Source organism: Hemitrygon akajei, chromosome 5 (genome assembly GCF_048418815.1).
Source record: "Hemitrygon akajei chromosome 5, sHemAka1.3, whole genome shotgun sequence".
Classification (NCBI taxonomy): domain Eukaryota; kingdom Metazoa; phylum Chordata; class Chondrichthyes; order Myliobatiformes; family Dasyatidae; genus Hemitrygon; species Hemitrygon akajei.
The window spans coordinates 160,432,953-160,453,000 of record NC_133128.1 but is presented as its reverse complement, the minus strand read 5'-3'; the positions used below and the strand labels follow the sequence as shown (position 1 = coordinate 160,453,000).

Sequence of the window (20,048 nt, the reverse complement as noted above, 5' to 3'; positions counted from 1 at the left end):
ACCTGGCAGTCTGTCAAATCAGAAAACAAAACTATTAATTTATTAGTGTTACCATCGCTTTCTAACAAGAGTAACACTTCACTTTTAAGGGCACACCTGGAAAGGATGGTTCACCTGGTCTACCTGGAGGAAAGGGAGAACCTGTAAGTCTAGTGCTATTTTATATTACATTGGAAAGTAAAGATAATGACCAAGTTATTGCATTTTTAGTATTATTTTGATATTAAGTTAGTATCTGAGTTTAATTTACTTGTCTGTACAGATCTTAATTGATTCATCCAATTGAATTGAATTTGAGGCCAACATCGTGATGAAAAACCGACGTGATTTGATTGTCATGAACATTTTCTAGAAACAACACAATATACCTATTACCAAGGATAAGACCACTTCAGATCTAAGTACACTCCAAAAAAACCTATTTCCTTTTTTTATTTGGTGAAGAATGAAAAGCAAATGTCATATGTCCTCGCTAATGTTATGTCACAGCAGGTTAACTTAGATGCATTACAAAGATGCCTCATTCTACTTTGGCTAAGCAGCTCAGAGCAAGCTGAGGGACTTCAGTTCAACACAGCAAAGCCTTCCCCATCATTGAGCACATATTCAAGGAAGCAGCATCCATCACCAAGTACCCCCAATATCCAGGCCATGTCCTCTTCTTGCTGTGTCTTTGAGAAGGAGGTACAGGAGCCTTAGGTCCCACGCTACAAGACTCAGGGACAGTTGTTACCCTTCAACCATCAGGTTCCTGAACCAGCATGGACAATTTTGCTTATCTCAACTCTGAACTGCTTTGATAAAATGTGCCAAGGACTTTAAACTCATGTCCTCCATCCCTCTTTCGCAAACCCCCCATCACCCACCCACAGCTAGCCATCTTTTGCACTTTGGTTGTTAGTCAGTCATTGATAAAAAATTTACTTTGAACTTTGAGTGCTAATCAATTTCTATGTATCTAAAAATAATAGTATAGTACTTCGTCAAGTTTTAATTCTACCTTTATCTTACTGCTAGGGCACAACTGGGCATCCTGGTTTTCCTGGCACTGATGGTAAAGATGGTAAACCAGGTCCCCCTGGTGAATCTGGGGCAACTGGTTCAATAGGTCCTCCTGGCGGAAGGGTAAGTGCCAGTTTTGGTCATTCAGCAGAGTAGGTAATTCATGGTGGTGTACAAGAGTTAGTAAGCATAGGTTTACTGCTAGTAGAGCACCTATGGTGCTCTTAAAGAAGTTTGATTCCTGACCCTAGAAATGACATTTGAATTACAATCTGCTCTTCCCTACTTTTTGCACCTGTCCTCTAAATCTACATGACTTGTGCACACCTAAATACGATTGTTTATTTCTGATTCCTGGTCTCTATTTCTTAGATCATAGTCTTGATATAAAATAAATATAATGTTTGCATTTCCAACATTGAGTGCCATCTGGAATTTCCTGGTACACACCACATCATCTCCCTATGTCTCTTTGTAACATTCTGCTCCCATCTGCTCAATTAGTGTCTCTCCTAACTTAGTATTGCCTGAAAATTGAGATAACTAAGCCTGGAATCTACATAATTCAAATCTGAGACCTTATTACAGATTTCTGGAATACTATTTGTCCTGAGTCACCACCCATTGTGTTCCCTGTTCTTGGTTTCTTATCCTCAAGCCAATGGGATGTGGTATTGGATTTGCTGACCATAAAGTTCTAGACTCAAATGAAGACCTTAAGCCTGATCCAATATAAATACCTATGAGTACCTTCACTAAAGGAGGGGGTTATTCTATAACTACCCAATCTTCAAGACTAGTTCATTTTCCTGTTTATTCTCCATGGCGAGTTTAGCTGCCAATATCCTCTACTTGAGTGGTGTTCGCCCCTCCCTATCAAGAAGATACTTCTAGCCAACAAAGCAGTTTAAAACAAAGTAGTTAATTTTCAGTGGTACATACTTAAATTGAAACATTATTCTTAAAACACATTTAAAATGCACAAAGGACTTTTATCTTATAAAAGACATCCAAATTATAAACCATTTCTAAAACACAAAGGTTTCCAAATCACAGGTACAACCCTTATAAACTAAAATGTCATACCAATGGTGCAAACGAACTAGTCGTCCATTGCAGAAATTGAAGAAAGAGGAATGGACTCTACTTCACCCCGTGTTTCTTTCATGCTTCTTGATCCTTTTTTATATCTACTATTTCCTTTCTATCCCTGTTGTTTATAACTCTCCCAATAGTGAGGAATTCCAACTTTCCCTGCACTTATTCAAGTTTTTCCTTTAACGTTTGACATTGCCTTTAAACTCATTTGTAGAAGAGAGTTAACTAGGAACACAAGTAGAGCCGGTGACTTGTAGGGATATATTTTAATTTTGTATTAGTTCAAGTAACTTGTTGCACATCACAAGGATTACACAATATGTCTCTTTGTACCTAAAGTTCAGCTTTGTGACTCCTCCCTGGTCAGCTTCATAGATAAGTTGCTTTCAAAGTCAACATTTTTGCATAATTAAACTAAGCTGAAAGACTGACATTTCTGCTCCTGTTCCTAGGGTCTTCCTGGACTTCAAGGCCGCACAGGTTTCCCTGGCCCTTCCGGGGAGAAGGTCAGAGCTTCTATTTTATGAACATTTCAAACATTATTTTTTTTTGACTGGCTGAAGATTTCCAGAGACTTGTCCATGTAAATACTGTATAATTCTCATCACAACAGGGCAAACCGGGTGAACCTGGCCCACCTGGCCCAATTGGACATAGAGGAGCCCATGGCGAACCAGGTCGTAATGGTGATCCTGGTATTCCTGGTGAAAGAGTAAGAAACATATCAATTTTTAATGAAATTGTAGGAGCCATGCATCTGTTTTGTGTGTTGTATCCTGTGCTGTGTGTTTATCATGTTTATTATAGTAGATAGTCACAGAGTGGGCGCATGGTAAAAGACAAGGGAATGTTGCGTATTCATTTCTTTTTTTGGAATTTAGAACTAGGGACCGCCAGATGACCACTTAATTACATTTGGAACCACTTAACTCTGCTTGACTTTATTTAAGTCCACATAAGTATGTTTAACATTGCTAGTTTTAGTTTCATATGTTTCATCATAAGCTTCAAGATTGAATGTTTTGCTAGTTACTACGAAAGGATCAAATATATTTCTTAGACTTTCAGAACATTATTATCAGATTGGATCAGAGGGCTCATCATACAGGATAATTCCTGTGCTTGGTCTCTAGCAATGGCATTGGTTTGTTCAAGTGGCTGCTACAGAGATACTAAGAAATGGTTGTGATTATGATAATAATATATTATATACATATTACAAATTATATCTTTGCTTTAGGGACGTCCAGGTGGCATAGGACTCCCTGGTAAAGATGGAAGAATAGGACCACCAGTAAGTTACAAAAGTACTTGTTTCTATTATTTATTTCTCTTATTTCATTATATAATGAAATAAAACAAAGATATATATGAATTATGTTATATAGAATCATAGAGCAGTACAGCACAGAAACAGGCCCTTTGGCCCATCTAGTTCATGCTGAACTATTATTCTGCCTAGTCCCAACAACCTGCACCTTGCTCATAGCCCTCTATACCCCCACCATCCATGTACTTAGCCAAATTTCTCTTAATTGTTGAAATCGATCCTGTATCCACTACTTCATTCACATTTCATTTGTATAGTTCTTGATGCAGAGAAGGAGGGCACCTGCACTGTCAGATCAGTAGCAGTTGCAAGAGAAATCCCATTGATTTTAGTCCACCAATTTTGTCATAAAGTCATAGAATAATACAAAGGGAAGCAGGCTCTTTGGCCAACTCATTCATGCCTAATATTTTTTTTTTCCTTTCTCCATTAACCAACATTCTCTATTTTTGGTTCCCTCTCTCTGGAAAAAAGACCCTTTCTATGCTCCTCATGATATATATACCCCTAGAATGTAAACCCTCTGTTTCCTACTTTCCAAAGAATAAAGTCCTAGCATGCCCAACCTGTCTCCATAACACTAGCCCTCAAGGCCGAACAAGATTATCCATGTAACTCATTCTTCCCCATGTACCTACTGACCACCCACCAGGGAAAATTAACCTACTAACCAGAAGAATCTTGAGATGTTGTAAGAAGTTTAAATGGCTAGGCAAAAACTGACACTATCACACAGCAACATTCACAATGACTGATCAAACGTGATACACAGAGGCTGTGAGGCAGTTCCACCAGCTACTTTGCCACTGCTGCAACTGTAAATAAGTGTCCAAAAATCATGCAGTCTTTGAAATCTAAAATCGTTTTTCCTACTGTCATGTTTGTAATGAATCTTGAAATCAGTCAATTAAATGTAATGTTCAAAATGTATTTAGTCATTGGACAACGAAGAATACACAATCAAAGAACATGAAGAAGCAAACTAGGAGAAAGCCAAATACACTCTAAGTCTCTCTTATTATACGTGTATTGCTGTACACTCTGCTCACACATGACTGCATGGCCAAACATCTGAGAAATCACATTGTCAAGTTCTCCGATGACATAACAGTGATGGTGCTCATCGCCAACAACAATGAGATGTCCTACAGAGAGGAGGTAGAACAGCCTGAGGCCTGGTGCCAGGTAAATAACCCCATCCTTAATGTCAACCAAGACAAAGGAGATAGTGATTGACTTCAGGAGAACTCGGACCACTCACACCACTTTTAATACATCGGCAGCACAGCAGTGGATCTGCGAGTAGTTTCAAACTCCTGGGAGTGCACATCCCTCGCACAATCTCTCTCGGTCCCAGAACACATCATACACAATGAGGAAAGTTCACTAATGTCTCTTACTTCTGAGGAGGCTGAAGAGAGCTGAACTTTGCTCATCTATACTCACATCATTCTAGACCACAGTAGAGAGCATCCTAAAAAGATGCATCACAGCATGGAATGGAAAGTGCACTGTGACAGACAGGAAGGCTCTGCAGTGGGTAGTCGAAACTGCCCAACACATCACCGGCACCATCCTACCCACCAATATACAGTATATACAGAACGGTGCCAGAAAAGGGTCAGTAGCATCATAAACGATCCCACCCATCCTACTCATGAAGTGTTTGTCCCACTCCCATCAGGGAGAAGGCTATGCTAGGGCCACCAGACTCAAAAACAGTTCCTTTCCTCCAAGAAGTAAGATTGATGAATACCTCCACTCACTAACCTGCTCCTCCACACCCCCAACCACCGCAACTTTATCATTTCCTGTCTGTCACCTTATGTACAGACACTCCTGTGCCTAGAGTCACTTTATAGACATCAATCAATCTAGTATATAAGTTATCTTAGGTATTTATGAAATCACTGAGTTCTTTAATCTGTTTTTTTGTGTTGCATCAGATTCAAAGAAACAATTATTTTGTTCTCATTTACAATTGACGTTAAGCAATCTTGAATTGTGAATTTTTCGGGGTAACATGGGCTCTTCCTCTAACTCATTTACATTCCGAGCATCTCAGCTCCAACTGTCCTTGGTTCCCACATTTCTATTCATACCTATGAACATAATAAATTGTTGATCATAGAACAAAGACTACCTAAAAATAGTATGGAGTTAGTCAGCAATGATCAGATCTGATGCACATTTAATCCAATCAGGTAAGCATCAAGCATTTTAAGTGTTTTATTATGATTACTAGCTCTTAATCATTGTAAATGTTGTTCACCAGGGTCCTTCCGGAGAACGGGGTTCTCCAGGTCCAGTTGGTCCCATTGGACCAACAGGACCACCAGGTGTCATGGGTTTCCCTGGTCCAAAGGGTTCTGACGTAAGTTCAATTCTTTCATATGTGTTTCTCTCATTGTTTCTGATTTTCATGATTGCATGCACTCATAACACCTCAGTTATAAATAAAAACTTAATTTGTCTTTTTGGTTAGCATTCTGATTTCAGCCAAAAGGCATTTGAGAAATTCTGGATGGTTAAAGTTTGCTTTAATCCAAAACTACTTTTTCAGAACCATAGAACCATAGAACATTACAGCACAGAAACAGGCCTTTTGGCCCTTCTTGGCTGTGCCGAACCATAGTGGAAAAAGCCTGCTTGCATTCACTCTATCTATACCCATCATAATTTTATATACCTCTAACAAATCTCCCCTCATTCTTCTATGCTCCAGGGAATAAAGTCCTACCTATTTAACCTTTCTCTGTAACTCAGTTTCTCAAGTCCCGGCAACACCCTTGTAAACCTTTTCTGCACTCTTTCAACCTTATTAATATCCTTCCTGTAATTTGGTGACCAAATCTGTGCACAATACTTCAAATTTAGCCTCACCAATGCCTTATACAACCTCACCATAACATTCCAACTCTTATACTCAATACTTTGATGTATAAAGAACAATGTACCAAAAGCTCTCTTTACGACCCTATCTACCTGTGACGCCACTTTTAGGAAATTTTGTACCTGTATTCCCAGATCCCTCTGTTCTACTGCACTCCTCAGTGCCCTACCATTTACCTTGTATGTTCTAGCTTGGTTTGTCCTTCTAAAGTGCAATACCTCACACTTGTCTGTATTAAACTCCATCTGCCATTTTTCAGCCCATTTTTCCAGCTGGTCCAAATCCCTCTGCAAGCTTTGAAAACCTTCCTCACTGTCCACTACACCTCCAATCTTTGTATCATCAGCAAATTTGCTGATCCAATTTATCACATTATCATCCAGATCATTGATATAGATGACAAGTAACAATGGACCCAACACTGATCCCTGTGGCACACCACTACTTACAGGCCTCCACTCAGAGAAGCAATCCTCCACTACCACTCTCTGACTTCTCCAATTGAGCCAATGTCTAATCCAATTTACTACCTCACCATGTATACCTAGCGACTGAATCTTCCTAACTAACTCCCATGCGGGACCTTGTCAAAGGCCTTACTGAATTCCATGTAGACAACATCCACTGCCTTCCCTTCATCCACTTTCCTGGTACCATCCTCAAAAAACTCTAATAGATTTGTTAAACATGACCTACCACAAAATTTCCAAGAATTTCGTTTGTATCTAATAAGGCCTGTCAGCATCTGGTATGAACAGCTCTAGAGTTGGTATAAAATGGATATTCCTACTTACGAGGAAAGGAATGGAATTCAAAGAATTACAGGGAGGCCATTTGGGTACTGTAAGCTAGTACAGTGGCAACATTCAGTTTTGTGGCATCCCTCATTCTCCAGTTTGCGGCAGGATGCCATTTTATAAATTAATCCTCACTATTAGTTATATTGAAAGCATGCAAAGTAATGATAATGTGCAGTAATTTACCACCCACCAAATTGGTTTCACAAATGCAGCAGGTCTCATCTTGCATGTAAGACCCAGAATCTAGCAGCAGGAAGAATGCCACCAGTGCTCGCTCTGCTTCGTGATACTTGCAGAGTTAGTGCTCATCAAGTGCCTCATATACTAAATCTTTGAGATATGTCTATAATTGAATGCACTGCTCATTGTAAATTTATAAATAAAACAGAAGTTGCTAGATACCACCAGTAGAGTAGGTAGCGTCTACGTATATGGAAGCAGCAAACATTCCTGGGAAGTGTGCCTTCATCGGAATTGGAAAATTATGTTTAAAACTGCAGCAACAAAAGTGGTAGAAGTACAATGTCTATGGTAGGATGAAGAATAAAGTTGTCAGGTTAACAATTACTGGAGATCCTGCCTCTAACCTGTCCTCCACATTACTCAGTATCTGTATTTCAACTTGTGAATATGGATGCCAGATGGGATCCTTCCTGTTCAGTCACTTGTTGCTGAAGTACCTTATAGATAGGTGTATAATGGTGGGTGTTTAGTTCGTGGAGAGAGAAAATTTAGCAGCACCTTCCTGATACTTCTTCAGCTTAGAATTGGGGGGGGGGGGGGCGGTGTGTGTGTGTGTGTGTGTGTGTGTGTGTGTGTGTGTGTGTGTGTGTGTGTGTGTGTGTGTGTGTGTGTGTGTGTGTGTGTGTGTGTGTGTGTGTGTGTGTGTGTGTGTGTGTGTGTGTGTGTGTGTGAAAGATCATCATGGGCTTTCTTGGTCCATGTGTGTTCATTTTTTGTTGGGTTTCATGCTTATGTACACTCCTAACGTATTGATGAATAAGTGAAACTGTAATTTAGATGACAGATTAACTAACTGGAATCAGTACACTGGTCAATCGTCTCGATGCTTGCATTGGCCAAGGATTAGCCAGGCCAATATGACAAGCACATTCTTCATCAAGGATGAAAAATAACAGTGATACGATCATGAAGAAAATAGGTCAGCAGCCCTATTTGGTTAGGGGTTTGAGGAGATTTCATATGTCACCAGTTACTTTTACAAATTTTTATAGATGTATGGTGGAGAGAATCCTGACTAATTGCATTAGAGCCTGGTGTGGAGCCTCCAACACACAGGAGAGCAAGAGATTACAGCGAATTATAGAGCCAACCTGCTCCATCATGGGCACAACGTCCTCAACACTGATGATACCTTTTAAGAGACAGTGCCACAATTTATGACTGAGAACCATCACCATTGTACAACTACAGCAAAACAACAAATTTTGTGTCTTACGTATGTCAGTGATAATCCGATTCTGATTCAGTTGCATGTTTTCCATGCTGGTTTAGTGTTGCTAATTCTGATTACATGAGGGTTTTATAGAAGGTGATGCACTTTGGGCTTCAGTGTTGTGTCTTTTATGGTTGAACAGATGGTAATCATTCAAAGCTGTGAGATATGGGTGAGAGGTGTGTAATAGAATGTGAAGGTGTGGTAGAGGAGATGGATGCTAGTTTCAAGCCCTGGCTGACAGATGTTAGTAGTTGGGTGAATTGAAAAATTACTAAGACTAGTGCAACACTGGTGGAAAAAGGCACCCAAAACTGTACATGGCAAAGGTAAATAAAAAGATCACTAACCTTTCTGGGTTATTCAATCATTGAACTCCTCTCTGCAAATTGATGTGTATTGATCTTGCCACTTATCACCAGTCATAATGGTTTTAATGGGTTCCTAGTAGACATCCTGGCTCCCTGCTTGTAGAGAATCTCTTTCAATGGATCAGATCTGAAGTGGTGGTACCAGAGCCTCTGTTGCTAATCACCTGAATATCCATATAGCAGTCCTGGACTATGGCGCTGATAATGAATTTGGTTAGCAGCAACAACTTGCAGTAGGCCTTCTGCTGAGCTTTTGTTACACCAATCTCCATGGAATCCTGAAGACAGAAAAAGACTTTCCAGCTGGTCATTGCCACTGTAATAACTTCATTGTTATCCATACCATCTCGAATTGACCTAGCACCCCTCTGACCAGGCTAATTGTTTCATAATGCTGCCCCGCACCAGAGGTGTTAGAGAAGAAGCTTTGTTGGGATAACAGCAAGATGTCCTGGCCCATTTAGCAGTTCCATTACTGCAAACCTCACCAGTCCAGCCCCACTGTGAATGGAAGGATGTATGAATGTGTGTGTCTGTGTGCTTGCAAGGAGATGGAAGGGAAGGAGAAGAGGAGTCAAGGGTTTGCAGAATAGGGAAGAAGTGGAAAAGGGATTGCATTTAAATTAATTTTCTTGAACGGTATTGAATAGGAAATATCAAAGAACAGTAGCCCTTCAACATTCCTATGAAGCTTCCCAAAGTGTTGTAGTTAGCCAAGCCACCATTTGCACATCTTCCTCTGAAGCAAACAACTAGAAAAATTATCTCTTTAAAAAAGATGAGCACCTCCACTCTTCGGTTACACAAGTGACTACCAAACATTTGATAAGCAACCACTGAGCTCTGAAATTTTCAGTGGTAGCTATAGCTACATTTCAACAGTGGAAGAGCAGTCAAGCCAACTATTTTATGCAGCTACCTTAATGAACCGCACCTTTGCTGGAGAGCTACAAATGGCATATGGGCAGAAGAAGCCCACTCAGATATCTATGAAAGATTTGTCCTATAGTATATAACTTACAAACTTCATGCTAGTGCAAAGGAATATCTACTTGCCCACTCTCCATCATGTTGTTAGGGCCTTAAGAATGGTTTTCATCCTTGGTTGCAGCCAAAAACACCTACTTTGAAGAAATTGATGCTGCTATTAAATCAATATTAGTTTGCTCAAACTATTGCTGGCCACTCACAAATCTGAGCCTGTGCCAATGCTCTTTGGTCAACAATGACGTGGTCAGCACAGGCTAACTGGCAAATAATAGGCACAAATGTCATGTGTATCTTGGAGTGACAAGCCTCGTGCTGCTCAACTTGGTCCCTGGTGATGGTCTCTGCAATCCTGCCTGAGCAAAATGAGCACAAGGGTTTAACACTATATCTTGCAACATAATTTTAAATATTATTTTTTTTCTTCCTACCCAACCCATTTTTCCACCACACCCCAACTTCCCCTTCTGAAGGGGGGTCCTGGTAAGGATGGATCCCCTGGCCCAACGGGTTCTCGCGGTGACCAGGTCTGTAAATACTTAATTAAGTGTTCCATTGGAATTATATTTTAGTAAAAGCTAAAATGCAATTGTTTATTAATACTTAAACCATGCTGTTGTTCTGATAGGGCCTTCCAGGAAAACCTGGAGAGACTGGCCCTGCAGGTATTCCAGGACAACCTGTAAGTATGAGTTGTAATATATATTTTAAACAAAATGAATTCTGAAGTGTTTTTTCCTTTAGTTATTCAGCTGCTCCTTTGACATTGGATTCTATAAATTAAGTTATAGGTGCTCATATTTTGAATTAGTTGTATAGTGCATATATCCATTTGAGATTCTATCAGTTTTACTCATGGTAGTAGATGGAGATATTACCACAAATAAAGTCCCACCCTTCTGTTTACTTTCATGTCCTTCTTTATAAATCAGGGAGAATTCTAATTCTGCTGTAGAATTAGTTTGTATAACACAGGGATTTGCAATTAAGAAATATGCTAACACATGACCAGGAGCTGAATTCTAAATGTAAATTTCTATCAATTATTGAACAATGCTTGCTACTTTCGTACTGGCTTGATTTTTTTTTGAATATTTCATTTTCATTACTTTGCTAAGTCATCTGTTTTTCTTAAGGGTCCTCCTGGTGGAAGAGGACCGGGAGGCCCTCCAGGAAATATTGGTATTCAGGTACCTTTTTAAATACTTTAATAATAGTAATAACAATTGTCTGAGTTTTAAGAACTGTTGATTAACTTTCAAAAGACAAAATGCAATAACTGAAGTGTACAATCTGGATTTACTATGGTGTTGCATGCAGGGAATACAAATTAAGAGATCCAGTCAGCTGAAGTGGAATAATTAAATTTGTAGTACAAGAGTAGACTTCATTGGAAGTTAGTGCAGCAAGGAAAATAATAGGTGGAATAGGAGTAAAACAGAGCAGATTTAAAGTGCAAATGGTAAAGAAAGGAAAGATTTGCCTGCTGGCACAAAGAATTGAAGGTTGAAGGTCAGCAGTGTTGCACAACGACTAGCTCAGTAATTTACAGTGCTAGCTGTAAGATTAGGCTGTCTGTAAGGAGTCTGTACATTCTCTCAGTGACCGTGTGGGTTTCCTTCGGGTGCTCCAGTTTCCTCCCATATTCCAAGGACCTATAGTTAGGATTAGTGAGTTGTGGGCATGCTATGTTGGTGCTAGAAGCACGACGACTCTTGTGGGATGCTCCCCACAATCCTTGCTGATTTGATTTGATGCAAAAATGACATATTTCACTGTATGTTTCAACATACATGTAACAAATATAGCACTTCTTTATAGGTCAGTAACAAAGAGGGAATGTGCTCAGTGAAGACCAAGGTTTAGAAGGTCCTATGGTGTTATGGTAATGAACACAGGACAAAATAGGGAATGGGTGCTTTTTGGTTGAATCAGTGGGTTAAAAGGCCTGATCCTGAGCTCAATGATTCTATGTTACAGGGTAAGTGATGAGCAGGAAACAACAGAAGTGAGAGAAGGGAAAACTGTGAGACTGGATGAGAATGGGAACAGGAAGGTTGTAGGTGGAGGAGACAAATGAAAAATAAAGCAAAGAACAAAAGGAAATGAAGTTTTAAGTGGGAGGGTTGAGAGTGCATTACATCAGCAGAGAATAAACATCCTTCTTAAACATTTTTAAATAGGAATTTTGTATTTCTGCTTTCAATATAAATACACATTTAAAGCCATTTAAGTTTATCCTAATTTAAAACATATGATTGAGCTTCAGGTTAAAAAAACATCCTCACAGTTGCAGAGTGTGAATGGACTCCAAAAGTGTCTGAACACCAATATTGGAGAAAGATGCAATACAAGGCAAATGGAAGCAGGTTTTCACAAGAGATGGGAAATGGATTCATCAGACTGAACTGAGAAGTTTTGTTAGCAATGAACATCAGAAATTGCCTTCTCATTACAAAAGGTTTCGGCAGTCTTGAAATAAATTTCGAATGGTGTCAGTATAAATAAACAAAGGAATTATGTATGCAAACAACTTCTGTTTTATCAGTTATTTAACACAAGTGTGTAGGTTAAAATTTCAGTTCTGTTGTCTTGTACATTAGGGACCAGTTGGTAATCCAGGCCCACCCGGTGTAAATGGAAAACCTGGTGAAATGGTAAGTTACTTGCTGTTTTGAATAGACCTTTATCCAGAATGATTTCTGATAACACCATTATATAAATGCTGAAGCAGAATAATTTTCTTTAAATATATTATCTTACCCAAGTTAAAATACAGAAAATATAATGAAGATCAATAAACAGTATGGAATATTAATAAGGTTAATCTGATCAACCCGAGCAGTTAATCTGATCAACCATTCTAGTTAGTCCACCCGCACCCCCTCTATGTATTAGACCTCTCACTGCACTGTACTGCAGGCATTTTCTATGCTGCTGCTTAGATTGTAAATAAGCGCTGATATTTATTTATTTATTACATCTCTGCCATTAAACCTCTAATTGTATGAGCTTTTTTATATATAATTCTTCAATCTTTATAATTGATGAATGTTGTTTTTTGTCACATGCTGTGCCTTGATCACAGTAGCATAACAGTTAGTGTGATGCTATTACTGCTCAGGGCATCGGAGTTCAGAGTTCAATTCCAGCACCTTTTGTGAGGAGTCTGTGGAAACTGCGAGTTTTCTCCAGGTGCTCTGGTTTCCTCCCACAGTCCAAAGAGGTACCGGCTAGGTTAATTAGTCATTGTAAATTGTCTGGTGAATAGGTTAGGATTAATCACCGTTGTCGGGAGTTACTGGGCTGGCATGGCCCAAAGAGATGGAAGGAATAACTCTTCTGTATCACAAAATAAATTAAAGTAAATTAAAACACACAGCAAAATCCTAATACATGAAAATGTATATGGCAAATAAAATTAGTTCTTGATCACTAACCTGCTCTGCAGCAACATCAGAATGCTATAAAACAGAAAATGCATGAAAAACTTGAGCTAGTCAGATAGCATTTATGGAAAGAGTAAAGAAAAGTCAACATTTTGTGTCAGAACTGGTAAAGAGAGAGAGATGCAGTTTAGTTTTCAGTAAGAGAAAAGGTGTGAGGCATAAAATGTATAGAACAAACGAAATGTCTGTGATAGTGTGAGTGAAATGACCTTCTGGAGACAGTAGATAGATAGATAGATAGATACTTTATTCATCCCCATGGGGAAATTCAACTTTTTTTCCAATGTCCCATACACTTGTTGTAGCACAACTAATTACATACAATATGATATGCATCTAAATCAATATCTCAAAAAGCATTTATAATAGCTTTTAAAAAGTTCTTAAGTCCTGGCGGTTGAATTGTAAAGCCTAATGGCATTGGGGAGTATTGACCTCTTCATCCTGTCTGAGGAGCATTGCATCGATAGTAACCTGTCACTGAAACTGCTTCTCTGTCTCTGGATGGTGCTATGTAGAGGATGTTCAGAGTTTTCCATAATTGACCGTAGCCTACTCAGCGCCCTTCGCTCAGCTACCGATGTTAAACTCTCCAGTACTTTGCCCATGACAGAGCCCGCCTTCCTTACCAGCTTATTAAGACGTGAGGCGTCCCTCTTCTTAATGCTTCCTCCCCAACACGCCACCACAAAGAAGAGGGCGCTCTCCACAACTGACCTGTAGAACATCTTCAGCATCTCACCTGGACCTTAAGCATCTAGGTCAGTGTAATGTGTTGTTAGGGCGGGATCTGGCCTGCAGAGCAGGCATGTGTGAGTATGAAAAGACAGGAATTGAACCTGAAGTGGAAAATGGAAAGTACTGGAAGACTCTGCAAGTCAGGCTGCACCTGTGGAAAGAGAAACCATCAACAGCTCAGAATGGTGCACACTGATGTCAATGTCCATGAACCTGAATTTCAGAGGCAGAGTGAGCATTTGGCACAACAGGTAGATCTGACCCTTCTGTGTGAAAAGATTATAGGCAATGCTCCCTCTAGTTTGTAATGACCAGTATGCACAAAAATCTTGTGCTGTGTAAGTTCTTGCCTAGTGACAACAACATGTACACACTGAATTTTTAAGTGGAAGTAAACCTGAAGCTATTGTAAGGATCGTACATAAATATTTCTCATAGCTATATATTCCTGACCTCGTGAGCTCTCGGTGTAGCAGTTTCTACTGTTTCATTAAGCCATTCCATTTTAAATGAACTACCAGAGTTCTTTTGCATTTCACATCCTTTGCTTCTTTGCGATTCGGCTTAATAGATCAATAATTTCCTCAGTACAGACAGTATAAATAAGCCAGTTCTGAAAACTGCAGATAAATCATTGCAAGTTGCATGTTGTCAACACCGTCCACATCAGAAACCAGAAAAGGAAATGCAATGTGTATGATCATGAACCATACTTAACATGCCAACGAGGTTGAGGGTGACAAACTTTTGTGTGCTGTTTAAATTCCTTTATGCACTAGTAGTTAAAGATGTGTGTGCGTGCACACGGGCACACCTTAGAGGGAACTTTGGTTATAGACCAGTAAATGTTCCACTCTGAATGTGCATTTTGTAATGACCTCTAAGATTCTACTTAAAGGCAAAACCTTTGGCCACCCATTTTTCCACAGTTACTTGTACACACAAACTTGTGTCTGGGATAATTACAGAGTCAGACTCCAGATTATTATCACTGTTTGAGATGTGAACTACAGTGTTGGAACAAGAGAGACCCAAGACTGTTGCCCAGCCACAAACCTAATCACTGCTTTTATCACTAGCTAATTCATTGGAGGTTTTGTAAAAACTTGCTCTTGTTTTGAATAGGAACTTGCAGTATATTGATATCTGTTCTCTGTGCTAGGGACCTCAGGGTGCAAATGGTTTACCAGGAAAAGGTGGTGCGAAAGTAAGTCCTATCCCAGCTTGGTTTTGAATAACCATTGCATGTATTTTGCTTTTAGAAGCTATTAATTTAAATGTTCCTGCTCTAAAATGTAGGGCGATGTAGGTACACCAGGCGATCCTGGACCCCAAGGTCCCATCGGGATTCCCGGGGGTAGAGGCTCTCCTGGTGAACGTGGGTTAGGTGGCGCCAAGGTAAGTAATTTTGAAATTTTTAAAAATAGAGTCATAGTACACCACTGCACAGAAACAAGTCCTAATCGTATTTGCTAATTCTGCCTAATCATATCTACCTGCTCCTCCGTACTGCTCTCTGTTCTGCTCTCATTGAAGGCCTATCCAAACTTCTCATAAATGTTACTGCTGAACCCATGTCTGATACTTGGTCGTTCTACACCTGCACCTCTCTCTGAGTGAAGAAGTTCCCCCTCAGATTTCCCTTATATATTTGGTTTTCGACCCTAAACCTACGACTTCTAGTTCTAGTCTCACCCAAGCTGAGGGGAAAACATCCGCATGCATTCATTTTATCGATAACCGTCATAATTTCGTATATCTCTGTAAAATCTCCCCTCGTTCTCCTGCTCTCCAGTGAATAAATTCCTAACCTATTCAATTTATTCTTCTTTACATTCCTACATGTAAAGCAGGAACATATAACAATAATATCCCAGTATCTGCATTCTGTCTTGTGTCTATTATTATTAAAAAATATTAATGCTTTCTCTTTGAATGCTAGGGCGCTATTGGGCTTCCAGGTCCACCAGGCCCATCGGGCTTTCCAGGTCTACAAGGTATGCCAGGTGAACGAGGTCTTCCAGGTAGCAGTGGTCCAAAAGGTGGAAAGGTAAGTGTTGTTTTTCCCTGCAGTATTTTTAACTCTTATTCAATGTAACGCTTTGTCAGCACAAAAGGTTTCAGAAGTGATATTCGGCTTCTAATTACCTGTATTTTCTCTAACAGGGGGATGGTGGTCCTCCAGGAAATGATGGTGCACCAGGCAAAGATGGTTCTCCAGTAAGTACTCAGGATATTGTTGACCTCTGTTTGCAGTTTAATCTTGTGTGATCTGTGCTTGAATTTATTAATATTTCCTCACTTCACACAGGGCCAACCAGGTCCCATGGGTGGTCCAGGTCAACCGGGTGGTTCAGGAGAGAGGGTAATTTCCTTTGTTTGATTTATTATCATGTGAAAGAAATTTGTTGTTATTCAGTGTTAGTCCTTCCTGTCCATTTCTCCACCTCCTTGGATAAATGGGTGAAGTATCTGTCTTTTATTCACTCAGCTCCAGATGCCCTGCTCTCTCCTGTTGTCTGTTACTGTCTCACCAACATTTGTTTGTACAAAAAAAACCTGGAAACATGCATGAATATGTCTAAATTACACCTTACTCAAGGAGTTACACAAAGGAGTTTGTTTCATACTGGAAGTAAGTACAGGGAGAGAGTAGCCTCTCCCTGTTTAAATGCAACTGATATCAATCATTGACAGTGCGGTTCAGCTATCAGCAGCAACATTCAATGTAAAAGAAAGATCAATCAGGGTGAATGATTGGCATCCAAATCTATTACCATCATCTAAGGAGGACGGTAACCCTGCTATAATTAATTTCTGATTGCTTAGTCTTCTCGCGTGGAACGTGCTTATTGATATAACAGACTTGAATCAAACCTAATTAACACATACCCTACTAATTTGCGTTTTCCTTGTTATATAATTGTCATTGATAACAAACTTTCTTTATATTTAATTCAATTTTCAATCTTCCGTTCCAGGGTGAGCCTGGTCCTGCTGGTCGTCCTGGGCCTGGTGGAATTCCAGGCCCACGTGTAAGTAAATACTATCTGTCATTTAACAAAATGATGATCCACTAATATGATGAACTAAATACAGAGACTTTGGCCTTACTCCAGGCTGCTCTGGGAATTTGCATCTATGAGCTCAATTTGGTTCAGAATGTTCCTTGTTGTTGTTTACTTCTATTGTTTATATGCTTTGTTTTGTGCTTTCTTTTTCTCTTTCTCTGTGAGCACTGGGGTGTTGGTCTTATATTTTTTAATTGGGTTCTTTCGGGTTCCTTGCTCTGTGGCAAATCTCAAGGTTGTATTTTAGTTTGAGCTCGTGGGGCTAGATGTTTCAATCACTTTGATAAGCAGATCCTAATTCGGGTCATAGTGTAGAGATCTTGAGGTGAGGCTTGGTGGGTGGCAGATGCTTCCCAGGGGTCATCAGATGCACACCCCCCTTCTTCGATGTTTCGTCAATTTAAGCCCACTACATCTCCAGAGGGTTCAACAGTGCGACGCAGCGTCCCAGGTGCACCCCCCTCCACATCTGGCCACCCATGGGTCATTTGAGGGCCCAGCTGCTGTCACTCCACTTCATCCATAACCAGTGGCTACTTCACTCAGCTACCTCTGAGAGTTCTTTAATAGCTTGCCGCTGGCCTTGGCCTTGGACTCCCATGGTAGTAGCCACAAACCCTCTGCAGCCAGCCTCTACTGGGAAAATCTGCAACTTCCACCCGTGCAGCTTTACCATCTGTGCAGTGTATCTTACATGTTTCTGCTCATACACCTCACAGACTGCACCTTCCCAGGGCACAGTGAGCTCTGAGATTACCACAGCCTTCAGACTGCTGGACCATGTCCAAATTCGGTCTGAGGGTGCTAGTGGCTATCTCCAGGGGAAATATTAACCTCTTATACATTCTTTGATAATAACTTACATTATCTTTTGTGATAAGGGCACGAAAAATGTATTTACAGCTATGGAAATACTTTGCAGCAGCACAGAAATATCTCATACTGTCTTAAAATAAATTTGACTGGTGTTCATTGACAACAACATAAAATATTCCAAATAGTAATCTGTATGTTAGCGTATCAAGGTTTCAATACATCATAAATTAATTTATAATTTTTGCTAACAATAGTTTAGATGGTTAAATGCATTTTATGGTAATTAGCTAATCATTCTAGTCTAATTGACAAAATGAGAAATTTAGAGAGTCAAATATTAATATAACTTGAAAAAATAATATAAATAGCAAAAAGAAAAGAAAATTATTCATAGAAAGTTAAGCACAGAAATAGGCCCTTCGGCCCATCTAGTCCATGCCGAAAGCATTTAAACTGCTTCCTCCGATTGAACTGCATCCATACTCCTACTATCCATATACCTATCCAAAATTCAATTAAGCATTTACATCAAACTTATTCTACACTCTCACAACCCTGTGAGTGAAGAAGTTTCCCTCAAGTTCCCCTTAAGCTTTTCACCTTTCACCCTTAACCAATGACCTCTTGTATTCTCACCCAACCTCAATGGAAAAAGCCTGCTTGCATTTCCCCTATTGAAGCACTATAGCAAATAGTATTATATGAAGTCCAAAAAGAGTAAGAAGAATGGTAACAATAAGAATTGTTAACCTGGTGCAGCACATCAGGCAGATAATTACTCACCTTTTTTGAGCCTTCTTGATATTCCTTTAAACTCACAATTAATAAAAAACACATCAGCTTCACTACTGAGGTGAAATGTTTATTTCATCAATAGGAAGTTCAGACAGAATCTAAAGATCTGACCTTGGACTTGCTACTTCTAAGTAGAGGTTACAGTTGCTGTGATATAACTGGGTCAAATGTACTGAATCTCCTTAACTGAGCCTTGGGCAGTGGTGGTACATTGTCTAGCTCCATCATCACCTTTTACGTGGCTATGGTGATATAGGGAAGGAGTACAGCAGAGTACACAAAAGAGTTCAAAAAGGAATGGTTGATTGTATACTTTAAATATATTTTCAAATGATAGGAGCTGCTAGATTTGAGATTTATGATTAGCAATGTATGCAAATTAAAGTTAAGTTAGATTTAGACAGAATGGAGCATGACTGGTGTTCTATTCCATGCTGTTTTTAAAATACACAAAATTATTTCTTCCAGGGTGAACGAGGAGAACCTGGTCGACCTGGCAGCAGTGGATTTCCTGGACCGCCTGTGAGTATACCTTTAGTGAGACATTGTGGTGCATTTTGCTAATTTGCTATTTTCATTGTTCCAAACACCTATGCCTCACATTAGAGTACTGGTGAAACTAACTCTCATCATCATTATTCTGGAATAAACTGAACAGCAACTTCTGAAGGTGTTGAAAGTCTAGGCTGTAGATCTGCATAAGTTCCTCTTCAGCTTATTCAAGAACAGTATACAATTTGTGGAAGACAGTGATGTTGGGGTATTTAGTTGAGTGAATCCCGAATATCATGATCAAATATTGGCACTGCCAAATGTTCTCTCTGACACTGAAAACTTGATTATTTCCCTTCACATTTCAATTCCTTTTTTCTTAAAACAAATAGTTTTTCTTCCTGAAAATCAAAAATTTATCAGATGCTGTGTCTGAAATACATAACAGATAGTGCTGGGAACATGTGACTTGCATATACGATGTGATATTTCTTGCACCAGCAGTACAAGAAAGACATAAAATTACCACAAATTACAAAAACAAATAGTGCAAAGATACTGAGGTAGAGTTCACGCATTAATGGACCCCTCTCTCTTGGAACACAATTTAACTTCCCAATTTTTAATCATTCTGTGGATTTAACTAACAACTCTTGCTTGATACTTTTAGGCCTCTGCTTCCCAACAGGCTAATGGATGCCAGGAGACCTCTACAGAGGCTCTGGATCAGATTCACAAATATCCACTCAA

The 20,048-nt window shown here is 39.5% G+C and overlaps 1 protein-coding gene across 2 annotated transcripts in view; it reads left to right on the top strand.

Annotated features, from left to right (window-relative positions):
- Nucleotides 1-20,048, top strand: part of LOC140728383 (uncharacterized) — a 120,355-nt gene that overhangs the window by 73,538 nt on the left and 26,769 nt on the right. For both annotated transcript variants that reach the window (XM_073047010.1, XM_073047009.1), the window contains 17 exons: nt 90-143; nt 1,018-1,125; nt 2,553-2,606; nt 2,714-2,812; nt 3,341-3,394; nt 5,706-5,804; nt 10,411-10,464; nt 10,566-10,619; nt 11,074-11,127; nt 12,541-12,594; nt 15,287-15,331; nt 15,424-15,522; nt 16,067-16,174; nt 16,291-16,344; nt 16,436-16,489; nt 17,106-17,159; nt 19,275-19,328. In XM_073047010.1, the coding sequence (XP_072903111.1) occupies nt 90-143; nt 1,018-1,125; nt 2,553-2,606; nt 2,714-2,812; nt 3,341-3,394; nt 5,706-5,804; nt 10,411-10,464; nt 10,566-10,619; nt 11,074-11,127; nt 12,541-12,594; nt 15,287-15,331; nt 15,424-15,522; nt 16,067-16,174; nt 16,291-16,344; nt 16,436-16,489; nt 17,106-17,159; nt 19,275-19,328 (1,152 nt within the window). The remainder of the gene's footprint in view (nt 1-89; nt 144-1,017; nt 1,126-2,552; nt 2,607-2,713; nt 2,813-3,340; nt 3,395-5,705; nt 5,805-10,410; nt 10,465-10,565; nt 10,620-11,073; nt 11,128-12,540; nt 12,595-15,286; nt 15,332-15,423; nt 15,523-16,066; nt 16,175-16,290; nt 16,345-16,435; nt 16,490-17,105; nt 17,160-19,274; nt 19,329-20,048) is intronic.